The sequence below is a fragment of the Dendrobates tinctorius genome, unplaced genomic scaffold (assembly GCF_039654945.1).
Source record: "Dendrobates tinctorius isolate UK_male_01 unplaced genomic scaffold, ASM3965494v1 ptg000250l, whole genome shotgun sequence".
Classification (NCBI taxonomy): domain Eukaryota; kingdom Metazoa; phylum Chordata; class Amphibia; order Anura; family Dendrobatidae; genus Dendrobates; species Dendrobates tinctorius.
The window spans coordinates 28,179,733-28,207,728 of NW_027361917.1; the positions used below are offsets into that span (position 1 = coordinate 28,179,733).

The 27,996-nt window shown below is 42.1% G+C and overlaps 1 protein-coding gene across 1 annotated transcript in view; it reads right to left on the bottom strand.

Moving 5' to 3' along the window:
• CRIM1 (cysteine rich transmembrane BMP regulator 1) overlaps positions 1-27,996 on the bottom strand; it is a 1,013,901-nt gene that overhangs the window by 115,403 nt on the left and 870,502 nt on the right. The window contains exons 11-12 of the mRNA XM_073557600.1: positions 19,012-19,221; positions 1,954-2,169 (exon numbers count right to left, since the gene is read on the bottom strand). Of these exons, the coding sequence (XP_073413701.1) occupies positions 1,954-2,169; positions 19,012-19,221 (426 nt within the window). The remainder of the gene's footprint in view (positions 1-1,953; positions 2,170-19,011; positions 19,222-27,996) is intronic.

Genomic DNA, 27,996 nt, shown 5'->3' on the forward strand with positions numbered 1-27,996 from the left:
GGTTATAAGACTGCATTGCTAGTAGCTAACACTGCGTAATGCACACTACTCTGAATGTTTTTTCTCCTACACTTATAAAAATACATAGAACCTTTTTTTGCTCACAACTCCTGAAACTCTGCAATTAAACAATGATTCTCCTTAATAATTATATGATATGCCATCCATCGTCCATTCTTCAGTGTGTACAAAGGTTGGACGTCATATGCCAAGACATTGTTCAATACTGAAAATGGAAACAAACTAATTATTAAAGCGTAATACAGTAGGTACGGAAAGTATTCAGACCCTTTTAAATTTTTCACTCTTTGTTTCATTGCAGCCATTTGGTGAATTCAAAAAACTTCTTTTTTTTTCTCATTAATCTACACTCTACACCCCATCATGACTGAAAAAAAACAGAAATGCAGAAATTTTTGCAAATTTATTAAAAAAGAAAAACTGAAATATGACATGGTCATAAGTATTCAGACCCTTTGCTCAGACACTCATATTTAAGTCACATGCTGTCCATTTCCTTGTGATCCTCCTTGAGATGGTTCTACTCCTTCATTGGAGTCCAGCTGTGTTTAATTAAACTTATAGGACTTGATTTGTAAAGGCACACACCTGTCTATATAACACCTCACAGCTCACAGTGCATATCAGACCAAATGAGAATCATTAGGTCAACAAAGGAACTAGCCAAGGAGCTCAGAGACAGAATTGTGGCAAGGCACAGATCTGGCCAAGGTTACACAAGAATTTCTGCAGTACTCAAGGTTCCTAAGAGCACAGTGGCTTTCATAATCCTTAAATGGAAGAAGTTTGGGACCACCAGAAGTCTCCCTAGACCTGGCCGTCCAGCCAAACTGAGCAATCGTGGGAGAAGAGCCTTGGTGAGAGAGGTAAAGAAGAACCCCAAGATCACTGTGGCTGAGCTCCACAGATGCAGTAGGAAGATGGGAGAAAGTTCCACAAAGTCAACTATCACTGCAGCCCTCCACCAGTCGGGCTTTTATGGCAGAGTGGCCTGACAGAAGCCTCTCCTCAGTGCAAGATATATGAAAGCCTGCATAGAGTTTGCTAAAAAACACATGAATGACTCCCAGACTATGAGAAATAATATTCTCTGGTCTGATGAGACGAAGATAAAACTTTTTGGTGGTAATTCTAAGCGGTATGTGTGGAGAAAACCAGACACTGCTCATCACCTGCCCAATACAATCCCAACAGTGAAACATGGTGGTGGCAACATCATGCTATGGGAGTGTTTTTCAGCTGCAGGGACAGGACTGGTTGCAACTGAAGGAAACATGAATGCAGCCAAGTACAGAGATATCCTGGATGAAAACCTCTTCCAGAATGCTCTGGACCTCAGACTTGGCCGAAGGTTCACCTTCCAACAAGACAATGACCCTAAGTACACAGCTAAAATAACAAAGAAGTGGCTTCAGAATAACTCTGTGACCTTTCTTGACTGGCCCAGCCAGAGCCCTGACCTAAACCCAATTGAGCATATCTGGAGAGACCTGAAAATGGCTGTCCACCAATGTTCACCATCCAACCTGACGGAACTGGAGAGGATCTGCAAGGAAGAATGGCAGAGGATCCCCAAATCCAGGTGTGAAAAACTTGTTGCATCATTCCCAAGAAAAGACTCATGGCCGTACTAGCTCAAAAGGGTGCTTCTACTAAATACTGGGCAAAAGGTCTGAATACTTATGACCATGTGATATTTCAGTTTTTGTTTTTTAATAAATTTTGCAAACATTTCTACATTTCTGTTTTTTTCAGTCAAGGTGAGGTGCAGAGTGTACATTAATGAGAAAAAAAATGAATTTACCAAATGGCTGCAATGAAACAAAGTGAAAAATTTAAAGGGGTCTGAATACTTTACGTACCCACTGTATATACCCTAGTAGATAAAAAAGAACTTCAATAAACGTGCTTATATACAGAACTGTGTCGTACCTGGGCAATGAGGACAACAAGAGTCTTGAGTACGAGTTGGGTTTTGACAAAGAAGAGGAGGACAAACTTCAGTCTCACACAAAACTCGTCCACTGTGACATGTGCACTGAGTGCAGGAATCAATATTCCACGTCTCCCCTTCAATATAATACTCCCCTCCAGGAGCATGGCAGATAGACGGGTCTGTGGACTCAGGCTTCTTCCCGCTGGAGTCATCTGTAACAGATGAAGTGCATACAGTATCAGTAAAATGTTACAATTATTATTAGTAGACGCATAGAACATTTACAACTTGTCACACTGCTGTGTCACTTTAGAATAAACTTTGTGTCTCAATTCCTCACCATCTACAATATGTCTACTTGCAGCCACTAAATGTAACATTTGCTTTTAACATTCCGATGACTAATTTAAATCTTCATATGTTTTCAAGTTAATTCTTTTAGATTGTGGTTACTATTTGACACAGGACACTTCTATTCTATCCAGTACAAAAAAGAAATCTGGTAAATCCCTGGGCAATAGTGGGGAAAATAGAACATTAAAACAAAAAAACAAACAGAATAATAAAAAAAAAAATTACCAAATGAAATGTCTAATAGAATGTTCTCTATGGTAACATCACACCATTGACATTATTTTATTTAGAGAGCATGTTACTAGGTCAATTTTTTATTTTTTCTTAAATCCGCCATCTGTTCCAGAGATATAATTTAGGTACAAATGGGTGTTACCCACAGGATTCTCTGGGGATGAGTCTTTCTGCCTTTGCAAAGTCCTGATAAATCATATCAGCCGCATTACCAACATCCAGAATTATAGAAACCCAACATGTTAGTTAGACATGACTTATTCTTCATGAATCCATGCTGGTTGTCAGTTATCATATTATTCTCTGAAATACAGTATATCTCTGCAGGTCACCTCTTATAATGTCCTCAAAAACTTGGCACACCACTGATGTCAGACTTACCGGACCTTAGTTGCCGTGATTCAGTGTGCTGATGACAGATCTCTATCTTTTTCTAAATAAAAAGGCCCATATTTCTGAAACCATATGGTAAAAAAACCTTGCAAAACTCAGGAAAGCATCAGGAATAAAATAAGAGGAAAAAACTGTCCACTTCTGACTGGGTGACAGGTCCTCTTTAAATACTTCACCAATCTACAGAAATTTGAGCACTAAAGCTTTCTTCAGAAGAAAAAGGTCCAGCTCCAAGGATAAAATCCAAATGTTTTATTGATGCTATTAAAAATTTACATAGCTGCTATGATCATTTGATCGGCATATCTCATATGAGACTACCGCATGGGGAATGTCGAGAGAGGCTCTGTACGCGTTTCGAGCAGTACCTGCTCTAAAGGTACTGTCACACTAAGCGATATCGCTAGCAATATCGCTATAACTTGTGACGTTATAGCGATATTGCTAGCGATATCGCTGTGTCTGATACTTACCAGCGACCCGCTCCCCCGCTGGTTATCGCTGATCGCGCGGGAACGTCCAGGACTGTTTCTCGTCGTCAGTTTCCTGCGGCGCTTCCTGTGGAGAGACGAGCGACGAGCGTGGAGCCGGGCGGGAGGACGCAGGATCGCCTAGTGTGACAGGTAAGTAGCGACCCCCGTCCCCAGCGATGTCGCTGGTGAGATCTGCCTGTGTGGCAGCTCACTAGCGACCACTTAGCGATGTACCAGCGATCCTGACCGCGTCATATCGCTGGTCGGGATCGCTGGTACATCGCTAAGTGTGACAGTACCTTTAGACTCAAAGTCTAAGAGCAGGTACTGCTCGAAACGCGTACAGAGCTTCTCTGGACATTCCTCATGCGGTAGTCTTTTACGAGATATGCCGATCAAATGATCATAGCTGCTATGTAAATTTTTAATAGCATCAATAAAACATTTGGATTTTATCCTTGGAGCTGGACCTTTTTATTCTGAAGTATTCCCAATACGTCCTTGGCAGGCACGTGTCCGTGCTCGGATTAACAAAGGTTCAAGATGAACTACAAGGGGTGAGGTGAATTACTCCTTCCTTCTTTTGCACTAAAGCTTTCTGCCTTACAATCCCTGAAAAAAGAGATTACAATATAATTGGAGGAGGTTTCTTTATTTGACAGATGACCATTCATTTCTATCCGCTGCTCATGTACTTGGATCATCATAGTAGTAGATAACCAGGGTTCTGCTGGTCAGATTTATGAAGACAAATTTAGCTTTGGCAGATTGCTGAACAGTGATATTATATCAACAGAAATCTTCTAAACACCATCTCTGTGGCCTGTTTCTTTGTAAGTAATAGGATAGTGACACAAGTAAAGATAGCGGAGGTGTAAAGGTATTCTACCTTCATACAATGTGTGTTTGATCATTACTGATGACATTCAGTCTTTTTAAAGAAGTCCACTCATCAGGTCAAAGCTGACAGTTTTTACTATGATTCTATTCCTGCCGCTCTCCTGAGTATTTTTCTTTTTTAAAATCCTCTATATGGTTCCCGAGATTTTGGCTTTTTCATTTGGTGCTATTCTTTATGGTCTTTATTATGGACTCAGGAGGAGTTTTCATGGGATTCTCTAGGGGTGTGTCTTTAGGCCGTTACCGCTATTATCCTGTAAAGCCCCGTTGGAAACACCATAAGCATTAGCATATTAGGGCACTAAATAAGAAATCTCATATCTCTGCATACTTCGTGGAACAGCGGGAATACAATGAGATTGGAAATTGTCTACTTTTGACCTGGTGACAGGCCCTCATCAAAGTGACAATTATCCGGCTGCAAGAAGTTGCGTCTGTTTACAACAAACATTTTTTTTGCCTTTTAGGTAGGAAGAAAATCAAACACCTTTAGCTCTCAGCAAATTTGTCTCTTCTCTAAAACCAGGGAACAGCATTTTGTTTGGACATTTGCAACTTCTCTAAATTTCTCACACACAAAACAGAAAATTATATAAGGCTTGTAGCCATGGAGATGACTGCAATAATACTGAAAAGGTCTGTAAATTACTTATCATCCTTGATCTCATCATTGATAGCAAAAACTGTAATTTAGTGAAAGTGTACACAAAAAGGACTAATCGGCTGTTCGTGATGCATACCACATCATTTTGATTCTTTAAATGCTAAATAGCACATACAGTTATCATATCTGCGCCGTAGCACAAGCGTGTAGAGGTATAAGCCATATTAAGGTTGGAGCCGACTGCTGCGACAATGGACTCGGAAAAATCTTATCTTAAATATAGATAATTGCAAAACAGAATTGTCAAGACGACCATCTGGAGATGTACACTTTAGGAAATGAGGTTTATGTGCAGTTTTCCAAAGATCAAGAACATTATACAAATAGTATTTTCCACTTTAACCCTTCACTATTGCATGTCCCAGTAAAAAGTGTTGTTCCGATAGAAGGAAGAACTTAATCGGGACCTACCGATTCAGGAGCCATACGTGCATCCAAACATAGTCTAGAAAAGCACCATAGAAAATGAGCCACTATTGGAACATGCATCATCAAGTTTTCACAAGTGACTGAAAAATTGAAATGGGAATACCCAAAATGAAGAACGCATCTAAAACACACTTGACTAGAATGTCAAGTTCCCAGAACTGTAACGTTTTAGAAAGAGAGTTGAAGACACTTGTTAACAAAACTGTCAAATTCAGTAACAGAAGTAGCCGACCATATGGGCATATAGTTGTAAATCTCTGTCCATTTTAAACAAACATGCAAAAAAGTAATAGTGTAATGCAGTGTTAGTGTGGGGCAACTAGCCTAAAACTGGCCAAAGAGCGCAGCAGCACACTGTATCAGCTATGATGTGCGCAAACACTAGATGTGAACCTTAAACTGCATTACTGCTATAAAGAACATACCTATAAACTGAAAGAGTAAATTGGAAAAATGTGCGTGTGCGTTCCAGTCACAACAAAGCAACGTTCCTCTGATGGGACAATAACCATTTCTATCAGATATTGACTCTTCTAGGCCAAACAACTACAAATTTAAAGGACAGATAGGATCCAATGGTATTTATATCAAGCCTCAGACTGATGGGAAGAAGCTCAGCCAAAGATTTGTGTTTCAATGTAGACTAAACTGGCCATCACATATGACAGCTGACAGCTGAGTGCTTATTTGGCCATCAGCTATCCTTCCATACATATGAATGTTTGGCTTGGCTGAATGTTCATGTGTTTTCAAAGTGGAGAATGTAGAACGCTGCTGCCAAACTTCTCTGCCAACTGCTTATGTCCTGAGGAACAAGACGGTTGTGCATTAAAATTCTAACAGCCTGACCGTTATCTCCACGTCAGATGATGTCAGTTGGGAGGCTCCTATACACATCAGACTGTAGGCTGAAATCAGCAGGTTAGGCCTACTTAAAGGGATTGTCTAGGCCTAGGGCTCAAGTCTGCAGTCACTCTATGTGAACGCAGATTTGCCAATCCTCACAGCACGTACATTGCGTGATGCTGGCAACGGGATCAAGCGGTCATATGACCACAGGTATGTGATTTGCATACTTCTAGCATCATTCCAACTAGACATGTCCTACTTCACTCAATCCAGTTGTATTGATCAACACCGTGCACGTCTAGTTGGCACATGACAACATGTATGTAAATAGCATACTTACAGTCACATGTCCACCCGCTCCCGGTCCTGGAGAACTCTGACAGCACGCACACTGCACACAGTGAGGATTCACAAGTCTGCAATCGCATTGCGGGACTACGAACTTGAACCTCAAGCCTAGATAACACCTTTAAGTCTAAAGTAGTTGCCTTAAAAAATATTAAGCCAATTTTATCAATGAATTCCAACCATTCACATGCCTAATAATAGCACTTGTAGTCATTAGTTAAAAAACAAACAAAATAAACGATCCAAAGCACCCTCTGCCAATTATGTAGCAAATTATGATTATGCTTACCTGCAAATGTAGCACATCTCTAAAAAACCTAATCCAACACTAGTACAATAGATAGCTCCTGAAAGGTTTTGCTTCTAATCTTTCATTTGCAAGAAATTAGCATCCTCATTTGTGCCAGAGAAACACATTTACATTTCTACGTGACGTGTAATACCATGTTCTCTGTGAAACCGAAAATCACAAGTCAAGGAGTTCTACAGTTTTGCTCAAATGTCAAGAGCTTCACAAAGTTAGTTGAAGTCATCAGATTATTAAAGGATTAGTAATGGAACAACCTTTGGTTCTTCACTTCAGAACTATTCCTTTTATAAAGCGAGTGGTCAAGAGACATATTCCTATTCAATTATCTGCCCTTGACTGCATTGTCAACAGACTTGGCCTTGACAATAATATAAAAGATAAAAAGGTGACGATTGAGGCTCCTGGCACATAATCCTACAATGATCACTGCACTTTCATAGACTACTCACTTATCTCAGTGTCTATATGGTTCTGAATGGCATCAGTTAGAAAGTACAACAGAAAATCATATAACACAGAAATCCATCCACGGCCTTAAATCTCAGTTATAAAGCATCTGAATTACATGTGACAGATCTAAGATCCACAAGTATCTTAGACAATGAGATTATGAAATCAGCAGTGTTTAAAGGCTTGTGTCTCACTGCTCACAAAGTCTGCCTTGGTTAAAGGGAACCTGTCATATTGGCGGACAGCACGGTGGCTCAGTGGTTAGCACTGCAGCCTTGCAACATCCTGGGTTCAAATCCCACCAAGGACAACATCTGCAAGGAGTTTGTATGTTCTCTCCGTGGGTTTCCTCCCACATTCTAAAGACATACTGAAAGGGAACTTAGTGTTAGGCGCCGGATTCCTGCAGCTGCACAGTGGGAATCCAGAGCCTTGCATTCAGCGGTCTCCCATTCTCCACCGACCGCTCAGGAGTCCCAGACGCTCTGCTCGGACCAGCTCTGTAGGACTGGTTGTTGCTGCCACCTCTGGGTTAGCAATAGCAACGCAGGCTATCCTGCAGCAAGCCACTCCAGAGGCTAAGTCCTCTCATCGCGCTACTGGGCATGCTCATGAGACGATCTCTCATTGGAGACCGGGAGTCACGTGCTCAGGTCCTTCTCCGGATCTGATTGGTCCATCTCAGAGATCTGGAAGGTCCTGGAAGCGCACGGCTATAAAAGGCCCGCATGGCCGCTCGGCCATGTGCTAGTATAGACTCTAATTGCTATCTGTGTGAATGATGATGAATGCATGTGCCTGTGAATAACTCATTAAGATCCCCTGCCTCTGATATTACGTGTGTGGATAGGGACTTAGTTGCACTAGCGTCCAACAGTGTGCCCCCTCTTGGGCATTGACGTGTGGCGGATGGTCGGTCGCCGCGCAGCAGTCAGCAGCACTTGTTGGCGTCCGCGGTAGCGACGCCGCACGCACGGTAGGTCTAGACGGACAATGAACCTGAGTCTTAGGCCTAGTCCTGTGACCGTATTCCGTGTGTGCACACCGCTGAGTCCTGTGAGGTCAACAGGCTCGGCATCTATGTTTATACCTTAGGCGTCTCTGTTAGATTAACAGAGCTCGCCAGCGCACATCGGGTGACGTATAACCCGCGTGTGCTATACCGCCAAATAGTGCGTCTGCCATTATATAGCTGCAGTTTAACACCTCTGCACGGTGGACCCCGGGCGGCGAACGCACTTTCTGTTATTTAATATTTCGTGCGTTCCGCCGTCCCTAACACTTAGATTGTGAGCTCCATCGGGGAAAGCCGTTGTAATGTGTGAAAACTGTAAAGCGCTGCGGAATATGTTGGCGCTATATAAAAATAAAGATTATTATATTAACCCCTTCACCCCCAAGGGTGGTTTGCACGTTCATGACCGGGCCAATTTTTACAATTCTGACCACTGTACCTTTATGAGGTCATAACTCTGGAACGCATCCATGGATCCCGGTGATTCTGACATTGTTTTCTCGTGACATATTGTACTTCATGTTAGTGGTAAAATTTCATTCAAATAACTTGCGTTTATTTATGAAAAAAATGGAAATTTGGCAAAAATTTTGAAAATTTCGCAATTTTCCAACTTTGAATTTTTATGCCCTTAAATCACAGAGATACGGCACACAAAAAACTTGATAACTTACATTTCCCACATGTTTACTTTACATCAGCACAATTTTGGAACCAAAATTTTTTTTTGTTAGGAAGTTAGAAGGGTTAAAAGTTGACCAGCGATTTCTCATTTTTACAACACCATTTTATTTTTAAAACCACATCACATTTGAAGCCACTTTGAGGGGTCTATATGATAGAAAATACCCAAAAGTGACACCATTCTAAAAACTGCACCCCTTAAGGTGCTCAAAACCACATTCAAGAAGTTTATTAACCCTTTAGGTGCGTCACAGGAATTTTTTTGAATATTTAAAAAAAAATGAACATCTAACTTTTTTTCACAAAAAAAATACTTCAGGTTCAATTTTTTTTATTTTACCAAGGGTAACAGGAGAAATTGGACTGCAAAAGTTATTGTGCAATTTGTCCTGAGTATGCTGATACCTGATTTGTGGGGGGGAACGACTGTTTCGGCGCATGGCAGAGCTCAGAATGGAAGGAGTGCCGTTTGACTTTTTCAATGCAAAATTGGCTGGAATTCAGATCGGACGCCATGTCACGTTTGGAGAGTCCCTGATGTACCTAAACAGTGGAAACCCCCTACAAGTGACCCCATTTTGGAAACTAGACCCCCCAAGGAACTTATCTAGATATGTGGTGAGAACTTTGAACCCACAAGGGCTTTACAGAAGTTTATAACGTACAGCGGTACAATTAAAAAATCATATTTTTTCCACAAAAATGATCTTTTCACCCCAATTTTTATTTTCCCAAGGGTAACAGGACCCTAAAAGTTATTGTGCAATTTGTCCTGAGTATGTGGATACCCCACATGTGGGGGTAAACCACTATTTGGGCGCATGGCAGAGCTCGGAAGGGAAGCAGCGCCATTTGACGTTTTTGGCTGGAATTGAGATCGGACATCATGTCGCGATTGGAAAACCCCTGATGTACCAAAACAGTGGAAACCCCCCACAAATGACACCATTTTGGAAACTAGACCCCTAAGGAACTTATCTAGATGTGTGGTGAGAACTTTGAACCCCCAAGGGCTTCACAGAAGTTTATAACATAAAGACGTACAATTAAAAAATCATATTTTTTCCACCAAAATGATCTTTTCACCCTCAATTCTTATTTTTCCAGGGGTAACAGCACCCTAAAAGTTATTGTGCAATTTGTCCTGAGTATGCTGATACCCCACATGTGGGGGTAAACCACTATTTGGGCGCATGGCAGAGCTCGGAAGGGAAGCAGCGCCATTTGACGTTTTTGGCTGGAATTGAGATCGGACACCATGTCGCAATTGGAAAACCCCTGATGTACCTATACAGTGGAAACCCCCCACAAATGACACCATTTTGTAAACTAGACCCCCCAAGGAACTTATCTAGATGTGTGGTGAGCACTTTGAACCCCCCAGTGCTTCACAGAAGTTTATAACGCCCGGGCGTGAAAATAAAAAATTCGTATTTTTTCCACAAACATGATCTTTTAGTCACCATTTTTTTTATTTTCCCAAGGGTAACAGGAGAAATTGAACCCCAAAAGTTGTTGTCCAATTTGTCCTGAGTAAGCTGACACCCCATATGTGGGAGAAAACTACTGTATGGACACACGTCAGGGCTCGGAAGGGAAGTAGTGACGTTTTGGAATGCAGACATTGATGGAATGGTCTGCGGGTGTCATGTTGCCTTTGGAGAGCCCCTAATGTACCTAAACAGTGGAAACCCCCCACAAATGACCCCATTTTGAAAACTAGACCCCCTAAGGAACTTATCTAGATGTGAGGTGAGCACTTTAAACCCCCAAGGGCTTCACAGAAGTTTGTAATGCCAGGGCATGAAAATAAAAAAATCGTATTTTTTCCACAAACATGATCAATTATTCCCCAATTTTTTTATTTTCCCAAGGGTAACAGGAGAAATTGAACCCCAAAAGTTGTTGTCCAATTTGTCCTGAGTACGCTGACACCCCATATGTGGGAGAAAACTACTGTATGGACACACGTCAGGGCTCGGAAGGGAAGTAGTGACGTTTTGGAATGCAGACATTGATGGAATGGTCTGCGGGTGTCATGTTGCCTTTGGAGAGCCCCTAATGTACCTAAACAGTGGAAACCCCCCACAAATGACCCCATTTTGAAAACTAGACCCCCTAAGGAACTTATCTAGATGTGAGGTGAGCACTTTAAACCCCCAAGGGCTTCACAGAAGTTTGTAATGCCAGGGCATGAAAATAAAAAAATCGTATTTTTTCCACAAACATGATCAATTATTCCCCAATTTTTTTATTTTCCCAAGGGTAACAGGAGAAATTGAACCCCAAAAGTTGTTGTCCAATTTGTCCTGAGTACGCTGACACCCCATATGTGGGAGAAAACTACTGTATGGACACACGTCAGGGCTCGGAAGGGAAGTAGTGACGTTTTGGAATGCAGACTTTGATGGAATTGTCTGCGGGTGTCATGTTGCCTTTGGAGAGCCCCTAATGTACCTAAACAGTGGAAATACCCACAAATGACCCAATTTTGGAAACGAGAACCCCTAAGGAACTTATCTAGATGTGTGGTGAGCACTTTGAACCCCCAAGGGCTTCACAGAAGTTTATAATGCCCGGGCATGAAAATAAAAAATTCGTATTTTTTCCACAAACATGATCAATTAGTCCCCAATTTTTTCATTTTCCCAAGGGTAACAGGAGAAATTGGACAGCAAAAGTTGTTGTCCAATTTATCATGAGTACGCTGACACCCCATATGTGGGAGAAAACTACTGTATGGACACACGTCGGGGCTCGGAAGGGAAGCAGTGCCATTTTGGAATGCAGACTTTGATGGAATGGTCTGCGGGTGTCATGTGCGTTTGGAGAGCCCCTGATGTACCTAAACTATTGAAACTCCCCACAAGTGACCCCATTTTGGACACTAGACCCCCCCACAGAACTTATCTAGATGTGTGGTGAGCACTTTGAACCCCCAAGTGCTTCACAGAAGTTTATAACGCTCGGACGTGAAAATAAAAAAATCATTTTTTTCCACAAAAATGATATTTTTGCCCCCAATTTTTTATTTTCCTAAGGGTAACAGGAGAAATTGGACCCCAAAAATTGTTTTGCAATTTGTCCTGAGTAGGCTGATACCCTACATGAGGGGGTAAAACACTGTTTGGGCGCATGGCAGAGCTTGGAAGGGAAGGAGCACCATATGACTTTTTCAACTCAGAATTGGTTGGAATTGAGATCAGACGCAATGTTGCATTTGGAGAGCCCCTGATGTGCCCAAACAGTGGAAACCCCCAATTCTAACTCCAACCCGAACCCCAACACACCCCTAACCCTAATCTCAGCCCTAACCCTAGCCCTAACCCTAGCCCTAACCCAAGCCCTAACCCTAGCCCTAACCCTAATGGAAAAATGGAAATACATTTTTTTAATTTTATTATTTTTCCCTAACTAAGGGGGTGATAATGGGGGGTTTGATTTACTATTTATCGCGGTTTTTATGTTTGGCGGCTGTCGCACGCTAAAAGACACTTTTTATTGTAAAAATAGTTTTTGCATCACCACATATTGAGAGCTATAATTTTTCCGTATTTTGACCCACCGAGTCATGTGAGGTCTTATTTTTTGCGGGACGAGTTGACGTTTTTATTGGTACCATTTTCGGGCACGTGACATTTTTTGATCGCTTTTTATTCCGATTTTTGGGACGCAGAATGAACAAAAACCAGCGTTTCATGAATTTCTTTTGGGGGAGTGCGTTTACACCGTTACGCGTGCGGTAAAATTGATAAAGCGGTTTTATTCTTCGGGTTAGTACGGTTACAGCGATACCTCATTTAGGTCTTTTTTTATGTTTTGTCGGTTTTATGCAATGAAAACTATTTTATATAAAAAAAAATTATTTTTGCATCGCTTTATTCTGCGAGCTATAACTTTTTTATTTTTTCGCTAATGATGCAGTGTGGTGGCTCGTTTTTTGCGGGACAAGATGACGTTTTCAGCAGTACCATGGATATTTATATGCGTCTTTTTGATCGCGCGTTATTACACTTTTTGTTTGGCGGTATGATAATAAATCATTATTTTTTGCTTCGTTTTTTATTTTTATTTTTTTAAGGGGTTCGCTAAAGGGGTTAACTAATGGGACAGTTTTATAGGGCGGGTCGTTACGGACGCGGCGATACCTAATATGTGTACTTTTATTGTTTTGGTTTTTTTATTTTCAAAAAATGAATTTATTGGGGAATATTTTTTTTTTTTTTTACTAATTTATTTGGCGATTTTTTTAAAATTATTTTTACACTTTTTTTTTAATTTTTTTTTTACTTTATTACATAGTCCCAGGTGGGACATCACTGTCCTGTGACAGATCGCTGATCTGTCACATCACAGATCACTGTGACAGATCAGCAATCTGTCACAGGCATTGAAGAAGACTTCCTCTTGCCTGCGCTTTGCAGGCACTGAGGAAGCCAGCTTCCTGCAGGCCCCCGTCGCCATCTTGGATTCGGGGGCCTGGAGGAAAGGAGTCCCCCGCAGCAGCGCTGCACATTGCGCTGCCGTGGGGGGCTCAGGGAAGCAAGGAGGGAGCCCCCTCCCTGCCGATGCTTCCCTTTAACTCCCGGTACACGTTTGATCGCGGTGTGCAAGGGGTTAACGTGTCGGGGGCGGTCCGTGACCGCCCCTGACACATTGTGCCGGGTGTCAGCTGTGATAATCAGCTGACACCCGGCCGCGATCAGCGGCGCTCACCACGTGAGCGCCGCTGATCGCGGTAGACGTACTATCCCGTCCATGGGCATAGGGGCCCGGGTCCCATGAACGGGATAGTACGTCGGATGTCAGGAAGGGGTTAAACATGACATCAGATCTGTAGGCATAATGTTATAGGGCAGGAAGAGCTGATTAGATATGATTTACATTTTGTTGGAAACGTTCAAGCACAACTTGCATTTTATTCATTAAAATTCCTGATGTTTGTATGTATAGGAGTCCAGTGGGTGGTCCTACTCAGTGACTGACAGCCTTCTCTATATGACTGTGCATGCAGAGATTGGTGTCAATCACTGAGTAGGACCGCCCATTGGACTTCTATACAGATAAACACCAGGGATTTCAATGAATAAAATACAAGTTATATTGAACCTTTTGGAACAAACCTATATATCATTCTGCTCAGCTTTTCCTTCTCTAAACCCTGCTGTACACAGATCGGACTTAATGTACAATGGACAGGTTCCCTTTAAATATACAAGCTCTATTGATTATTATTGGCTTTATTTTTGTTAAAGAACAAAAAAGAGAAACAGATTCGGCACCGCTGCACCACTGTGGTCTCTTAAATAAATCTAAAGAGACCCTTCACACACTATATGAACGCCACATACCCCAAGGAACGGGTGCTCAATCCTGAAGAAATATAACAAAATCCAATAGCACAATGAAAGAAAAAAGGATGGCACTCACCGTTACCAAAAGTAGAAGTCTTTATTTCATGGTTTAAAATGCATGGGCTCGGGAGCAATGCAAAGAGTGCATTACTTAGGGCTCCTGAACATTTATAGTCTATATGTTTTTCCTAGTACACCAGGATGCAGAACGAAGTTAAATGCCAATAAAAAAAAGAACTAAACTGCCTACAGAAACCATATCGAATTCCAAAAACGAATGTTAGAATTCTTTATGCATCCGCCATATTGTGTTACTCCCAGTAATCCCCAAAGTGAAAAAAAAGAATATTATATATTAAGCAATTACTTACTAAAAGTTACTGAATGTGAATGCATTCAGCTAACATAGCTAAAGCTAAATTGTCTGACTTCCTTGAATCACTTTGTCAGATTGCCTTCACCTAATCCTACTCTTGCCCTAGTCCTACTCTTTCCGTGCCGCCAGTCTTACACGGTTGGAATGGTTTCCTGCTAGTGGAGCAGATAGCACAACCTTCTGCTGTACCAGCCTGAAGCCGCTGTGTGAGTTAACCATCGGCATTTGGTCCTGGTGTACAGAACAGCACGGGGCGCTTGCAGCACAATGGTGGTATAATAACAGCTTATTAATAATAATTAGGTCAAGCATTTACGTTGTTCATTTTATTATGCAGCCGCAGATGGTCCTCATTTATCTCCGTTAGGACAGGTGGCTGAGGGCACCGTCAGATTGCAATTTTCAGAGGCGCGCTTTGCATAAACCAAAGCATAATGCCACAGGTCTCTTGTAATAATACAGGGACTTGACAGGCTTTGTTTGCTTTTTTTGATTTATAAGGGGCGATTACAAAACGGTGCTTATTTGACACAATCTAAAGGCGGCGCTCAGTGGAAGTTATTTTCTGCAACCATTGAAAATAAACTGACAGAAGAATTGCTTTGTGGCGCGAGCTTAAATAAAAAAAGAAAGAGTGGCTTTCACTATCCGGTGACCTTGGACGAGTCCCGGAAAGCTGTTGCGTCTTACGCATTTCATTGGCATTGATTAATAGCACCTCTTGTTCCACTATCTACAGTGCCGCAGCTACCTGAGAAGACAATGATCATTAACAGGTTCAGATTCTATTAGAGCGAACGCAACGTAAAAAAAGACCACATCCTCATTGTTCTGCTGCTTTAAGGATTCGGCCAACCTCTCGGAGGAATCAGGCAGTTCATTGACATAGCTAATACTAAGTACGGCCGGGCAGCAACATTAATCAGTCTATCATTGTTCTCATGCTTGTGGCTTCTTCCTAAAGACAAACTTCATTTCAGTTGATCGTCAGAAAAGATGAATGTAGCCGCGATATCTCCTAGTATTGGATTCCGAAGAAGAAATTGATATTTTTTGGACAGCCAACATTACTAAAGGGGTATGATGCCTTCAGTAAATTATGCTAATCTATTGGCTAATGAAAAGTTATATAGTTTACTAAAATACTTTGTGCATGAATTTCTCTCAGATTGCTAAATATCTGCTCACAGTTCTCCAATAAAAACCAAAACGGTTTACTGCCAGTGGACGGAAATCTGTCCTGACCATCATACGTCCACTCACCTGGAAATACCACTCTGTAAATGTATTCAGAAATGTGTAAAAGGAATAGAGGAACGACACAGTGTAGAGTTCTAGGAGATAAAAGATGATCCTCAAACCTTCTGCTCTTCCCTGATAGACTTGTGGCTTTTAGTTGGACACATACACAATAGGGATTTGAAGGGAACTTGTCATTAGACTCATGTAGCCCAAGCCACGCTCAGCATCAATCAGGGTCTGGTTGTGTGATTGCCGAGTGTGTTTTAATCTGTAACTATTGTTACTTTTCTGATCAAATATAGTTTGAAGCGCTGACCAGGGACTAGCCCTGCTCGCTATAACTGACATGTCTCTCCCATTATGTGCATTTGGAGAGACCTGTCAATCACCAAGAGCAGAGCGGGGAAAAGTCGGCCTGGAGTGGTGTAGTTACATTTCTGTCTATGGTTCCTGGCGAGCTCTTTAAACTATGCTTTCTCTGAAGTGCTGTGGGATCTCAGAGTAATATAACAAAAATAATGGAGGAACTAAGATATATATATATATAATTTCCAAATTGGGGAGAACCCCAAATAAACCCTCACTAGAAGATCATAAAATTTAACTTTTATACCTATTAATAAAAATAAAGAATATACAAAGGGAAAAAAATGTCTCAGAAGTCTGCAGTAATTTCATGCAGTATTCCTGAAAATTTATATTTAGACAGTGTATAGCACCCATATGCTAATACATATTGGCTGAAAAGGACAACAAATTTTAGCACCAGTGTCCCCCCCCAGCATGTTTCACCATGTTAGTAGCATCATCAGGGGATGACTCGGAGTCACGCTGTTTGGCCACCATGAATATAATGAAAAGTTCACTTTAAATTCCAGGTAACAATCCATTTTTTCATTACTGGATTAATAATTCCTAATGTGTTACACTAAAAGATGATGATAACACGCCCTATTCAAAGGCAAATCTTGCAGAGACACTTAGCGCACGGATTCATATACATATGTTCGGTAATATTGGAGGCTTAAACAATGATATCCAGCACATGGTCTATTGGACTTAAAGGGACCTGATAGATGCTGCCCGATCCACTAACATCATATATCAGACACTGGCTGCATTATTTCAGCCATGTATATTTGACTCTAAAGACTGCAGCGTTTCAGAGAAACAAATACTTTAAAACTGTCCGGGACCTGAGACGCACAGGAGACTAGTTGGACAGGTGGGTCCTTGGTGGCTTCTGCTTGCCCGCTGACCTGTAATGAAAGGCTTCCCTTTGTGTGTTGTGACAAAGTCACTGGTAAAGTACTGGAGGGCAGATATGTTTCACTAAGCTTAATGGCGTCAGTGATATATAACCCAGAGTTTTACTCCAGCACACTAAGTGCAGTGAGGGGTTAAGCTAATTTGCATAATGGGCTGGCTTTTATGTGGACATCCAAAGAGCAGGTGGGATGATGCCAACCCAGGGTTTGTTCTGGGGCTTAAATAGGTGGCCTCCAAAGGCAGCAGTGTTCATTGTCTGGAGAGGAACACTCCAGGGAAGTCTTTGTGCTTGTGTTAAAAGACCCAAACCATGGACATTAGTAGCCCTGAGAGGGCTGATCCCAGCTAAGAGAAGGACTGTTTTTTGTTTTGCTGTGTTTCCCAGAGGGCCATGTTTACTTTTTTTCCAGCTTGGTTTTTGCTGCACTTAATATACCAAGCACGTTCTTGAAGAGATAGTGTTCCGTGTCCAGCCGAGTGAGCCGATCTACCACAGTGCACGTATAGGGAGTGACTTGTGAGTTCTTGGCAATGGGCTGGGAGAAGCCGCAGCAGACCCGCCTTCTGACTAGTCTCCTATGTGGCTGGGTACCAGATGGTTTTTAAAGAATGTTTTACTCTTCAACACTTCAGGGAGTCAGAGTTAAACATACATGGCTGAAATCATGGTCAGTGCCTGAAACATGCTGCCAGGAGACCACTGTAATCGAGCAAGGTGTTTCAAACTTTTAGTTAATAATCAAGGCATAACCAAAAGCAGTCAAAAGGAGTTGGACAATTATGGTGGACTTCATGCTTTCACCTCTGATATTAGAAAATATTAACGTCTGTATGTTGAACAGATGGCGCACTGTATTTTCCAGGCTCAAGCCTAATGTATTATCGTGATCTATGCACAAATATTATAGACTTTTTTTTTGGTATAACTAGAAAAATGCTTCCTATTGTAAAATCAATGATAAGCCATTTCCATTGTAACCATACGCACTTGTCCTGAGATTGCCATTTACATGCTACAATAGGCAGTTATTGGAAAAAAGACAATCATTTCCCAACAATGTAAATCTGATGTATCACTTAGCAAAGATGGATCCATACTAAGGTCTTCAAAGAAGTCTAAAAGGCATATAAATCTAGCTGTAGAAATCATTAATTTCATATCGCTAGGAACTACCCTTACCAAAGCCGATGTATGTATTTTGTGTAGCTTCTGAAATTTGAGAAATTACATTGTGTAAGGGAGAATGGCCGGTGTCCAAAACATAGAGGGCAGGTAAGAGTTATATCTGAAATCCTAACTTCATCATTATAACTTCATCTCGGGTGGACTGATCAATAACGAACTTAAGAGGTCAAACACTAGAGGCACTGTTTATCAAAAGCTTTCTCATACGTCAATCACTTTTTCTCCATGCTCGGTTTCATCAAAGGATTAGATGTTTGTTATCAATTTTTTAACATCAGATACACTTTATTAGCCAAAGGGGTTTCAATCACTCCAAACCTGGAACAGATCTAGATGATTGAAAAGTTAAAGAAAAATAAAAGAGCAATGAGTCTGAAACGAGCACAAAAAATAATCCTACAAGCTTTTAACAGGAAATTCTACAGAGATATAAAGCAGGTATTATTAGTGCTGCATGTCAGCAGACGATGTTAGAGTGTCTACAGGCTTGTGCTATCAGTGATTATGTTATTATCTAAAATTACCTGGACATGAGGGACAACACTGTCCTGAAAGAATGGTGGGATTGGCACAGCCGGGAACAGGACAAGTTATCAGCGCACACATTTCCCGTCCATTGTGGCAATAGCATTCGCGGCAGCCATCATGCCAACTCTCTTCATTCTCATGGCGTCTTCCATCCATTGACAGACATGTGCCGGTCAGAACTGGTGGTCCAGCAGATGACGCTGCTTCTGTAAGGAAACCGCAACAAGATATTGTATAAGTCACAAAAAGATATCAAGATCTCTGAGAGTCTAAGTCATCTTAGCACCCATCATGGCGACTTATGAACACAGATCATAGCGATGTTCTGCTTTATGCAGTTTCATCGTTTTAATAATTTGAGCACATTTTCTAACTTACTATGAAAACAAATCAAAACATTTCAGAAAAACTAGCCACGTGTACATATATGGATGCATCAAACTATATTGCCTCTATAGGATCCATACATTTGAATGAAGAATTGAAGAGCAACTACATTTTCATTTATTCCAGTCATTTTTTTTAGAATTTTGTCTAGCATGAAAAGTTATGAAACGTTACCAATCACATTATTAGGGAATTTGACTTTAGTCCTGTATGAAAAAAAAGCTCATAAATGTCTTCCAAACCCCTGGTTTTCCCCAGTCTATTTGCCTGTATTCACCTGCATTGATATTGAAATGTACTCATTTGGAGTGCAGACAATGGCAGTGATGAGGTAGCACCTGTCTCCCTTTCTGAATGTTGTGCTGATCAAAACAACCTACGGCAGAAACTTATCCTCAGAGCTGCGGCTTATTCAGTTGTCCGATTGTTTGACTGCGATCCAGGGTTTTAATGGATATAACCCTCGAATGTGTAGTCTATGGGGCCACTCACATGTCTGTGATGTTTCAGTCAGCAGAAAATTGCGGAGACATGTCCAATTATGATCCGAGAGTTGCATCAAAATTGGCAATGCAAGTCAATGGGTCAGTGAAAAATCAGACTGCACTGGGATGACATCCAAGTACCGATTTTCACAGACTGTCAGAAAGGAAAAGGTGAAGAAACTTTTTTTTAAATTCTCCACATATGAGTTAAACGGATGACATTTGTACCACACATTCATCAATCTTTGATCAGAGTCTAATGAAAATAATCCATCTGTTTTTCACATATGTGAGAAAAATAGACGTTTGAATGAACCTTTACTGAGACACAGGTGCTGAGCTGATCCTTTCACTGCCATCAGCAGTACTTCAAATTCGTATTATCCAGAAGAGCGTTGGGAGAATGTCATATGGTGTGATGAAACCAATGTAGAACTGTTTGGTAGAAACAAAACTCGTCATATTTGGAGGAGACAGAATGCTGAGCTGCTTCCAAAGAACACCATACGTACTGTGAAGCAAGGGGGTGGCAACATCATGATTTGAAGCTGTTTCTGTCCAAAAGGACCAGGATGACTGATCTGTGTACATGAAAGAACGAATGGGGCCATGTATCGTAAGATTTTGAGTGCAAACCTCCTTCCATCAGCAAGGGCATTGAATATGAAACGTGGATGGGTCTTTCAGCATGATAATGATCCCAAGCACACCGCTAGGGCAACGAAGTAATGGCTTCGTAAGAAGCATATGAAGGTCCTGGAGTGGCCTAGCCAGTCTCCAGATCTCAACCCCATAGAAAACCTTTGGAGGGACTTGAAAGTCCGTGTTGCCCAGCGACAGACCCAAAACATCACTGCTCTAGAGGAGATCTGCATGGGGGAATGGGCCAACCTGCCACCAACAGTGTGTGCCAACCTTGTGAAGACTTACAGAAAACATTTGACCTCTGTCATTGCCAACAAAGGATATATAACAAAATAATGAGATGAACTTTTGTTAATGACCAAATACTTATTTTCCTCCATAATTTGCCAAATAAATCTTGCCAAATCAGACATGCCTCTCATCTTTTTAAGTGGGAGAACTTGAACAATTGGTGGCTGACTAAATACTATTTTTCCCCACTGTGTGTGCAATTGTTTTATAGAAATGCAGACAAATCTTCTAATTAGGAGATTTTCAAAGTTTCATGCTGGATTAAATAAAAAAAATAAAAAAAAAGTTTAGTTATTCCTTAGGTATAGAAATGAATATTGGTGAAGTTCAAAAATGTAGGCCTCTTCATTTCACTTTTCCATTTCAAGGATCAAATAGATGAAAGCTAAACACATCCAAATTATCCTATATCTACTTGTTTGGTCCATGGGACAGAAAAAATTCCAAGAAACAGTGGCCACGATTTTCTCGTGTTTAAAGAAATGGCATTCTCCACTTTAGCCGGGCAATGGGTTAAATTGTCAAAATCAAAGAATTAATTTCCCTTTATGTGAAGCAATTTTTAGTAATTCAGTGGGAAAAAAAGATGTCAACCTGAAACATGATGAGAGCCCTTTCGGATTTAAGTACAAGCAGATGGATATTTGTATTCGTTTGTATGTGCTCCGAGAATGATCTCCAGAGATTGACTCAGCAATTTATATTTAGAATTTTTAGCGATGCCCAAATTATCTTCTATCTGACTGCCAACCTGGCAGCATTAAAGTAGCTCACAGCCACCTGCAAGATCGGACGGTCTAAATTATACCATCTGCAGTCAGAAGGTTTAAAGCATAACCAGAGGATGCCAGATGTAAATCCCATAATGTAGCTGCGCATATGGTTTTTACTTATGTACGCTACCCAAACTGCAAGATAAACATTTAGCACAGTCTCAGTCTGGTTTGCAAAATATGATTAACATGTGTAGGATGTTAAACCTGACCTTTCTATCCTCTACTGCCACCGGCGTAATCATGAGCGCTGCTTATTGCAAGGGTCCTGCGGGCTTTATAGTGTATGAGACAATTGCTAATTGCATCTTACCATTTTGTTTTTAGATGAAACACGAAGTAATTGAATAAAAATCTATTTTTCTAACTTCAGAGCAGAAGTTTGGATTACAGTAGGGTGCGCACAAAAAGTGTGGAAACGGTGATCATCAGCTGAAAAAAAAATGCAAATATGCCCTAAACAGGAATTTACAGGTGCAGTTTACCATGTATTTCCAGAGATTTCATCTTTTAAGTCAGGTCAACTTTGCTACAAATCTCAGAAAACCATAAAAAGAATGCTGTGTATCCTGAAATTTTCCGCTTGCCCTCAAATTTGCCCAGATTTTGTTATGCGGCTCCTACTGGATAGCATTCCAACATTAGGTTTGCCTGATGTGGCTTTAATTCACATATTCTGATCCAGATCAAAATTGAGGCTGTGTGCCCACGTAGCGTTTTTTAAGCGTTTCTGCGGCGATTATAAACGCGCGATTCTGCCGCGGAAATGCTTAAAAAAAGCATTTCATAAATTCTTAACGGAAAACGCACATGTTGTGCCAATGGTGCGTTTTTAACCGCTGCGGAATCGCTTAGCAGTAAAAAACGCAGCATGTTCATTAATTTTGCGGAATCGCCTGCGATTCCGCATACCATCAATTGAATGGGCAAAAATGCTTAGGAAAACGCATGCTAAACGCTTGACAAACGTTTGTAAAAAACCACATGCGTTTTCCCGGGAGCAGGGTGTGCTATTCTACTTGACAAACGCTACGTGGGCACATAGCCTAAAACATCAAATGAGGTTGTATTCAGCTTTAGCAACGTTTCGGGTTCATTAGGACCCTTCATCAGACTAGGCAGAACTACACCAGTGTGGACAGAGAACACAGTGTTGAATTCATTATAAGGCACATGGCACTTAATGAATTTGGCACCTCTAGTAAGTGGTGTTGTGAGGGATCTCACAGGGGAAGGGGGGGGTTGACTTCGCTCACCTCGGGGGGGGGAGAGAAGGACCGAGTAGGGGTGGGCTCTCTGGCACCACCACTTGCCTCAGGTCAGTCAGGGAACTGCACCGAGGGCAAATAGTCGCCGGAAAGGCTTCCCTTACAGGTGCGTGTTGTGAGTTCATTTTTCTCTTCACCATTGAAGTCTGATGAACTCCCTCCTCTGGTGAAGGAAGGTAGTGAGGCTGATTATCAAACACCTGGGCAGCTAGATGATGACTGGGTGGCTGGAATTGAGGACTGGATATAAGGCTGCCGAAGCCCTTCTTCCTGGCTGGTGATTTTCCTGCTGGATTCTTGGAGACCAGTCTGATTCCTGCATCTCAAAGCTAAGTTTTTCTGCTCTGCTTTGTACTCTTCAGTTTTGTTTTTGTTTTGCCTTGTTTTTTGGGAGTTCTGCCATCCCCGGCCGGGGGTGAGCTGAATTCCATTTTTGTCTCTGATCTGTTGATCTTTTGCTCTGTCTTCAGAATATACTTGATTGCTGATATAGTCTTTTGAAGCCTAGCGACTTCAGGGCTTGTTTTTCCTATCAGTCGGTTGGCTCATTTTGATAGGGTTTTTGCGGATGGCAGACATCAGCTTTCCTATCGTGTCCTATGTAGTTAGCTTGGGCCCCATCATTTGCTCAACCTATCTTTCTATCTGTGTTAGTGTTTTCATCTTGCTTCACCGTCATTATATGTTGGGGGCTGCCTATTGCTTTGGGGTCTGCTCTGGGGCAGTTTAGTTCTTCCCCTTTCTGTCTTTAGGCTATTTAGTTCTCCGGCTGTGATCGAGGGGTCTAGGGCACCGTAGGAACCCCCCACGGCTACTGCTAGTTGTTGTGGATAGGTCCAGGGGTCTGCAATCCGATAGCTGCCAACCTCTCTGGTTTTTCTGGACTTAGCTGGTATTTTGTTTTTTCTTCCTTCGGTGACTCATCATAACAGAATCACCAGCCATACCGCAGATCCTAGGGTACTCAATAGCAGGAGAGAATTGTAAAAAAAAAAGAGAAAAAAAAACGAAGTGTCAGAATTTTTTTTTTTTTGTGTGCATATTTTTTCCTCTATATCTCTGAGGCCGTAGGGGGAATTTTTCTCTCAATGGAGATGACGCAATTGTCTGATCGTGTGGAGCAGCTCGCTGCTGAAGTGCGGGGAATTTCCGCCTATCTTGCTCATTCACATGCTGCTGAACCAAAGATTCCCACTCCTGATGTGTTTTTTGGGGATCGGTCTAAATTTTTGAATTTCAAGAATAATTGTAAATTAATTTTTTGCCTTGAAGCCTAACTCGTCGGGGAACTCCGCGCAGCAGGTTAAAATTGTCATCTCTTTGCTGCGCGGCGATCCCCAGGATTGGGCGTTTTCTTTGAAACCTGATGATCCTATTCTGAATAATGTGAACGCATTTTTTCAAGCCTTGGGGTTGTTGTATGATGAACCTAATGCTATTGATCAGGCTGAAAAGACCCTGTTGGCATTAAGCCAGGGTCGGGATTCGGCAGAGTTGTACTGTCAAAAATTTCGAAAGTGGGCGGTCCTTACTACCTGGAATGATGGTGCCTTGGCAGCCCTCTTTCGGAAGGGTTTGTCAGAAACTGTAAAAGATACTATGGTGGGATTTCCTGTTCCCTCTGGTCTTGACGATTCTATGTCATTAGCCATTCAGGTGGATCGGCGTTTACGTGAACGCAAAACTACACGAGAGATGTTGCCACCTGTTGAACAAATGTCTGAACCTATGCAATGTGATAGTTTTGTCTAGGGCGCAACGTCAGGAGTTCAAAAGGCGTAATAAGCTGTGTTTTTTTGTGGAGATGCCTCGCATATTATTTCTGTCTGCCCTAAACGAGAGAAACGTTGTGCACACACGTTTTCTGTGGGTGGTGTTCAACCTAAGTTTCTTCTGGCAATTACTCTGATCTGCTCCCTGTCCACATTTTCCGCCAAGGCTTTTGTGGATTCAGGAGCATCTCTTAACCTAATGGACTTGGATTTTGCTAAACGTTGTGGATTTCCTATGACACCTCTGCGGACGCCTATCCCTTTGAGGGGTATTGATGCTACTCCTTTGGCGAAGAATAAACCTCAGTTTTGGACCCAGGTGGTAATGCGGGTCGCCCCAGACCATCAAGAAAATTGCAGATTTTTGGTGTTGCATAATTTGCATGATACCATTGTTCTGGGGTTTCCCTGGTTGCAAATCCATAATCCAGTTCTGGATTGGAAATCTTTGTCTGTGGTGAGTTGGGGTTGTCGGTGTGCCTTTAGTGATGCTCCTGTTTTCTCCACCTCTCCCCAGTCGCATGATGTTCCTGACTATTTGGCTGACTTTTATGATGTATTTAGTGAGAATGAGTCTGCGTCTTTGCCTCCTCATAGGAGTTATGACTGTGCAATTGAGCTGAACCCGGGGTGTAAATTCCCCAAGGGTCGGCTTTTCAATTTATCTGTACCCGAGCACGAGGCTATGCAATCCTATATTAAGGAGGCATTGGAGAAGGGTCATATTAGACCATCCTCTTCACCCTTAGGTGCTGGTTTTTTTTTCATGGCTAAAAAGGATGGTTCATTAAGGCCTTGTATTGACTATCGTGGCCTCAACAAAATTACTGTTAAATATCAGTATTCGTTACCCCTGATTTCTGATCTATTCTCCAGAGTTAAAGGTGCTTGCTGGTTTACCAAGCTTGACCTCAGGGGGGCGTATAATCTTATTCGCATTAAGCATGGGGATGAATGGAAGATGGCGTTTAATACTCCGGAGGGACATTTTGAGTACCTGGTGATGCCTTTTGGGCTCACTAATGCCCCTTCTGTCTTCCAGTGCTTCATGAACTATATATTCCGAGACATTGTGGATAAATTTTTGATTATCTATCTGGATGATATTTTGATCTTCTCCAAGAATTGGGAATCTCATGTGGAACATGTTCGGACTGTGTTCCGGATTTTGAGGGAGAATTCCCTGTATGTCAAGGGATCGAAATGCCTTTTTGGGGTACAGAGGATTTCATTTTTGGGATTTATTTTGTCTCCGTCAACTATTGAAATGGACCGGGCCAAGGTACAGGCCATTTATGATTGGGTTCAGCCCACTTCTTTGAAGGCCCTCCAGAAGTTTTTGGGTTTTGCTAATTTTTATCGGAAATTTATAGCTAATTTTTCTGGTATTGCCAAGCCATTGACGGATTTGACTAGGAAGGGTGCTGATGTGCTGAATTGGTCTCCGGAGGCTGTTTCTTCCTTTCAGGAGCTGAAGCGAAGATTCACTTCTGCTCCGGTTTTGCGGCAACCTGATGTCTCACTCCCGTTTCAGGTGGAGGTGGACGCTTCTGAGATTGGTGCAGGAGCGGTGTTGTCCCAAAAGGATCCTGTGACATCTAAAATGAATCCTTGTGCTTTCTTTTCCCAAAAGTTCTCCCCATCCGAACGTAACTATGATGTGGGGAATCGGGAACTGTTGGCCATGAAATGGGCATTTGAGGAGTGGAGACATTGGTTGGAGGGAGCCAAACACCAAGTCGTGGTCCTTACTGACCACAAGAATTTGATTTACCTGGAGTCGGCCAAGCGCTTGAATCCTAGACAGGCTAGGTGGGCCTTGTTTTTCACACGTTTTGATTTTGTGGTCTCTTTTCTTCCGGGCACTAAGAATGTCAAGGCAGACGCCCTCTCTAGGAGTTTCCTTGCTGATTCTCCTGTTGTGACTAAGCCTGCTACCATCTTAGGCGAGGGGGTAGTTCTTTCTGCCATCTCGCCCGATTTGAGACATGCTCTGGAAGAGTTTCAGGAGGACAAACCTGAGCGTTGTCCCAGTGGAAAGTTGTATGTTCCTGACCAGTGGAGGAAGAGAGTGATGTCTGAAGTTCATTGCTCTGCATTGGCTGGTCATCCAGGTATTTTTGGTACTAGAGATCTGGTGAGTCGGTCTTTTTGGTAGCCCGCCTTGTCTCATGATGTCAGGAATTTTGTGCAGTCCTGTGGGGCTTGCTCCCGGTCTAAACCTTGTTCTCGCTCTAGTGGCTTGTTGATGCCTTTGCCGGTGCCCAGGAGGCCATGGACCCATATTTCAATGGATTTTATCTCTGATATGCCTGTCTCTCAGAGAATGACTGATATTTGGGTGATTTGTGATAGATTCTCTAAGATGGTCCATCTTGTACCACTCCCTAAGTTGCCATCTTCCTCTGAGTTGGTGCCCTTGTTTTTGCAACAGGTGGCTCGCTTGCACGGGATTCCTGAGAACATTGTATCTGACAGAGGAGTTCAGTTTGTGTCTAGATTTTGGAGGACTTTCTGTTCCAAGCTGGGAATTCAGTTGTCCTTCTCCTCTGCGTTTCACCCTCAGACCAATGGGCAGACGGAGAGAAAAAGCCAGACTTTGGAGTCGTATTTGAGATGTTTTATTTCTGCCGATCAGGATGATTGGGTTTCATTTTTGCCCTTGGCCGAATTTGCTTTAAATAATAGAGCTAGTTCTGCCACTTTGATGTCACCTTTTTTTTGTAACTTTGGTTTTCACCCTCGATTTTCTTCAGGGCAGGTGGAGCCTTCTGCCTGCCCAGGTGTTGACACTGTGGTGGAGAGAATGCACCAGATCTGGGACCAAGTAGTGGATAAGTTGTCTCTCTCCCATGAAAAGGCCCAGAGGTTTTCCAACCGGCGTAGGACCGTTGGTCCCCAGTTTAAGGTGGGTGATATGGTTTGGTTGTCATCAAAAAATATCGCTATGAAGGTGGCTTCTCCTAAGTTTAAGCCTAAATTTATTGGACCTTACAAGATTTTGGAGATTATTAATCCGGTCTCTTTTCGGTTGGCTCTTCCTGTCACATTTAAAATTCATAATGTGTTTCATAAGTCCTTGTTGAAGAGGTTTGTTGAACCAGTAGTTCCTGTGGTGGCACCTCCTGACCCTATATTGGTTGAAGGTAACATGGAATATGAGGTAGAGAAGATACTGGATTCCCGTCTGGCTAGACGGAGACTCCAGTATTTGGTTAAGAGGAAGGGTTATGGTCAGGAGGATAATTCCTGGGTCTCTGCCTCTGATATTCATGCCGAAAGATTGGTGCATGCCTTTCATCGGGCTCACCCGGATCGCCCTGGTGGCATGGATGAGGGTTCGGTGACCCCTCCTCAAGT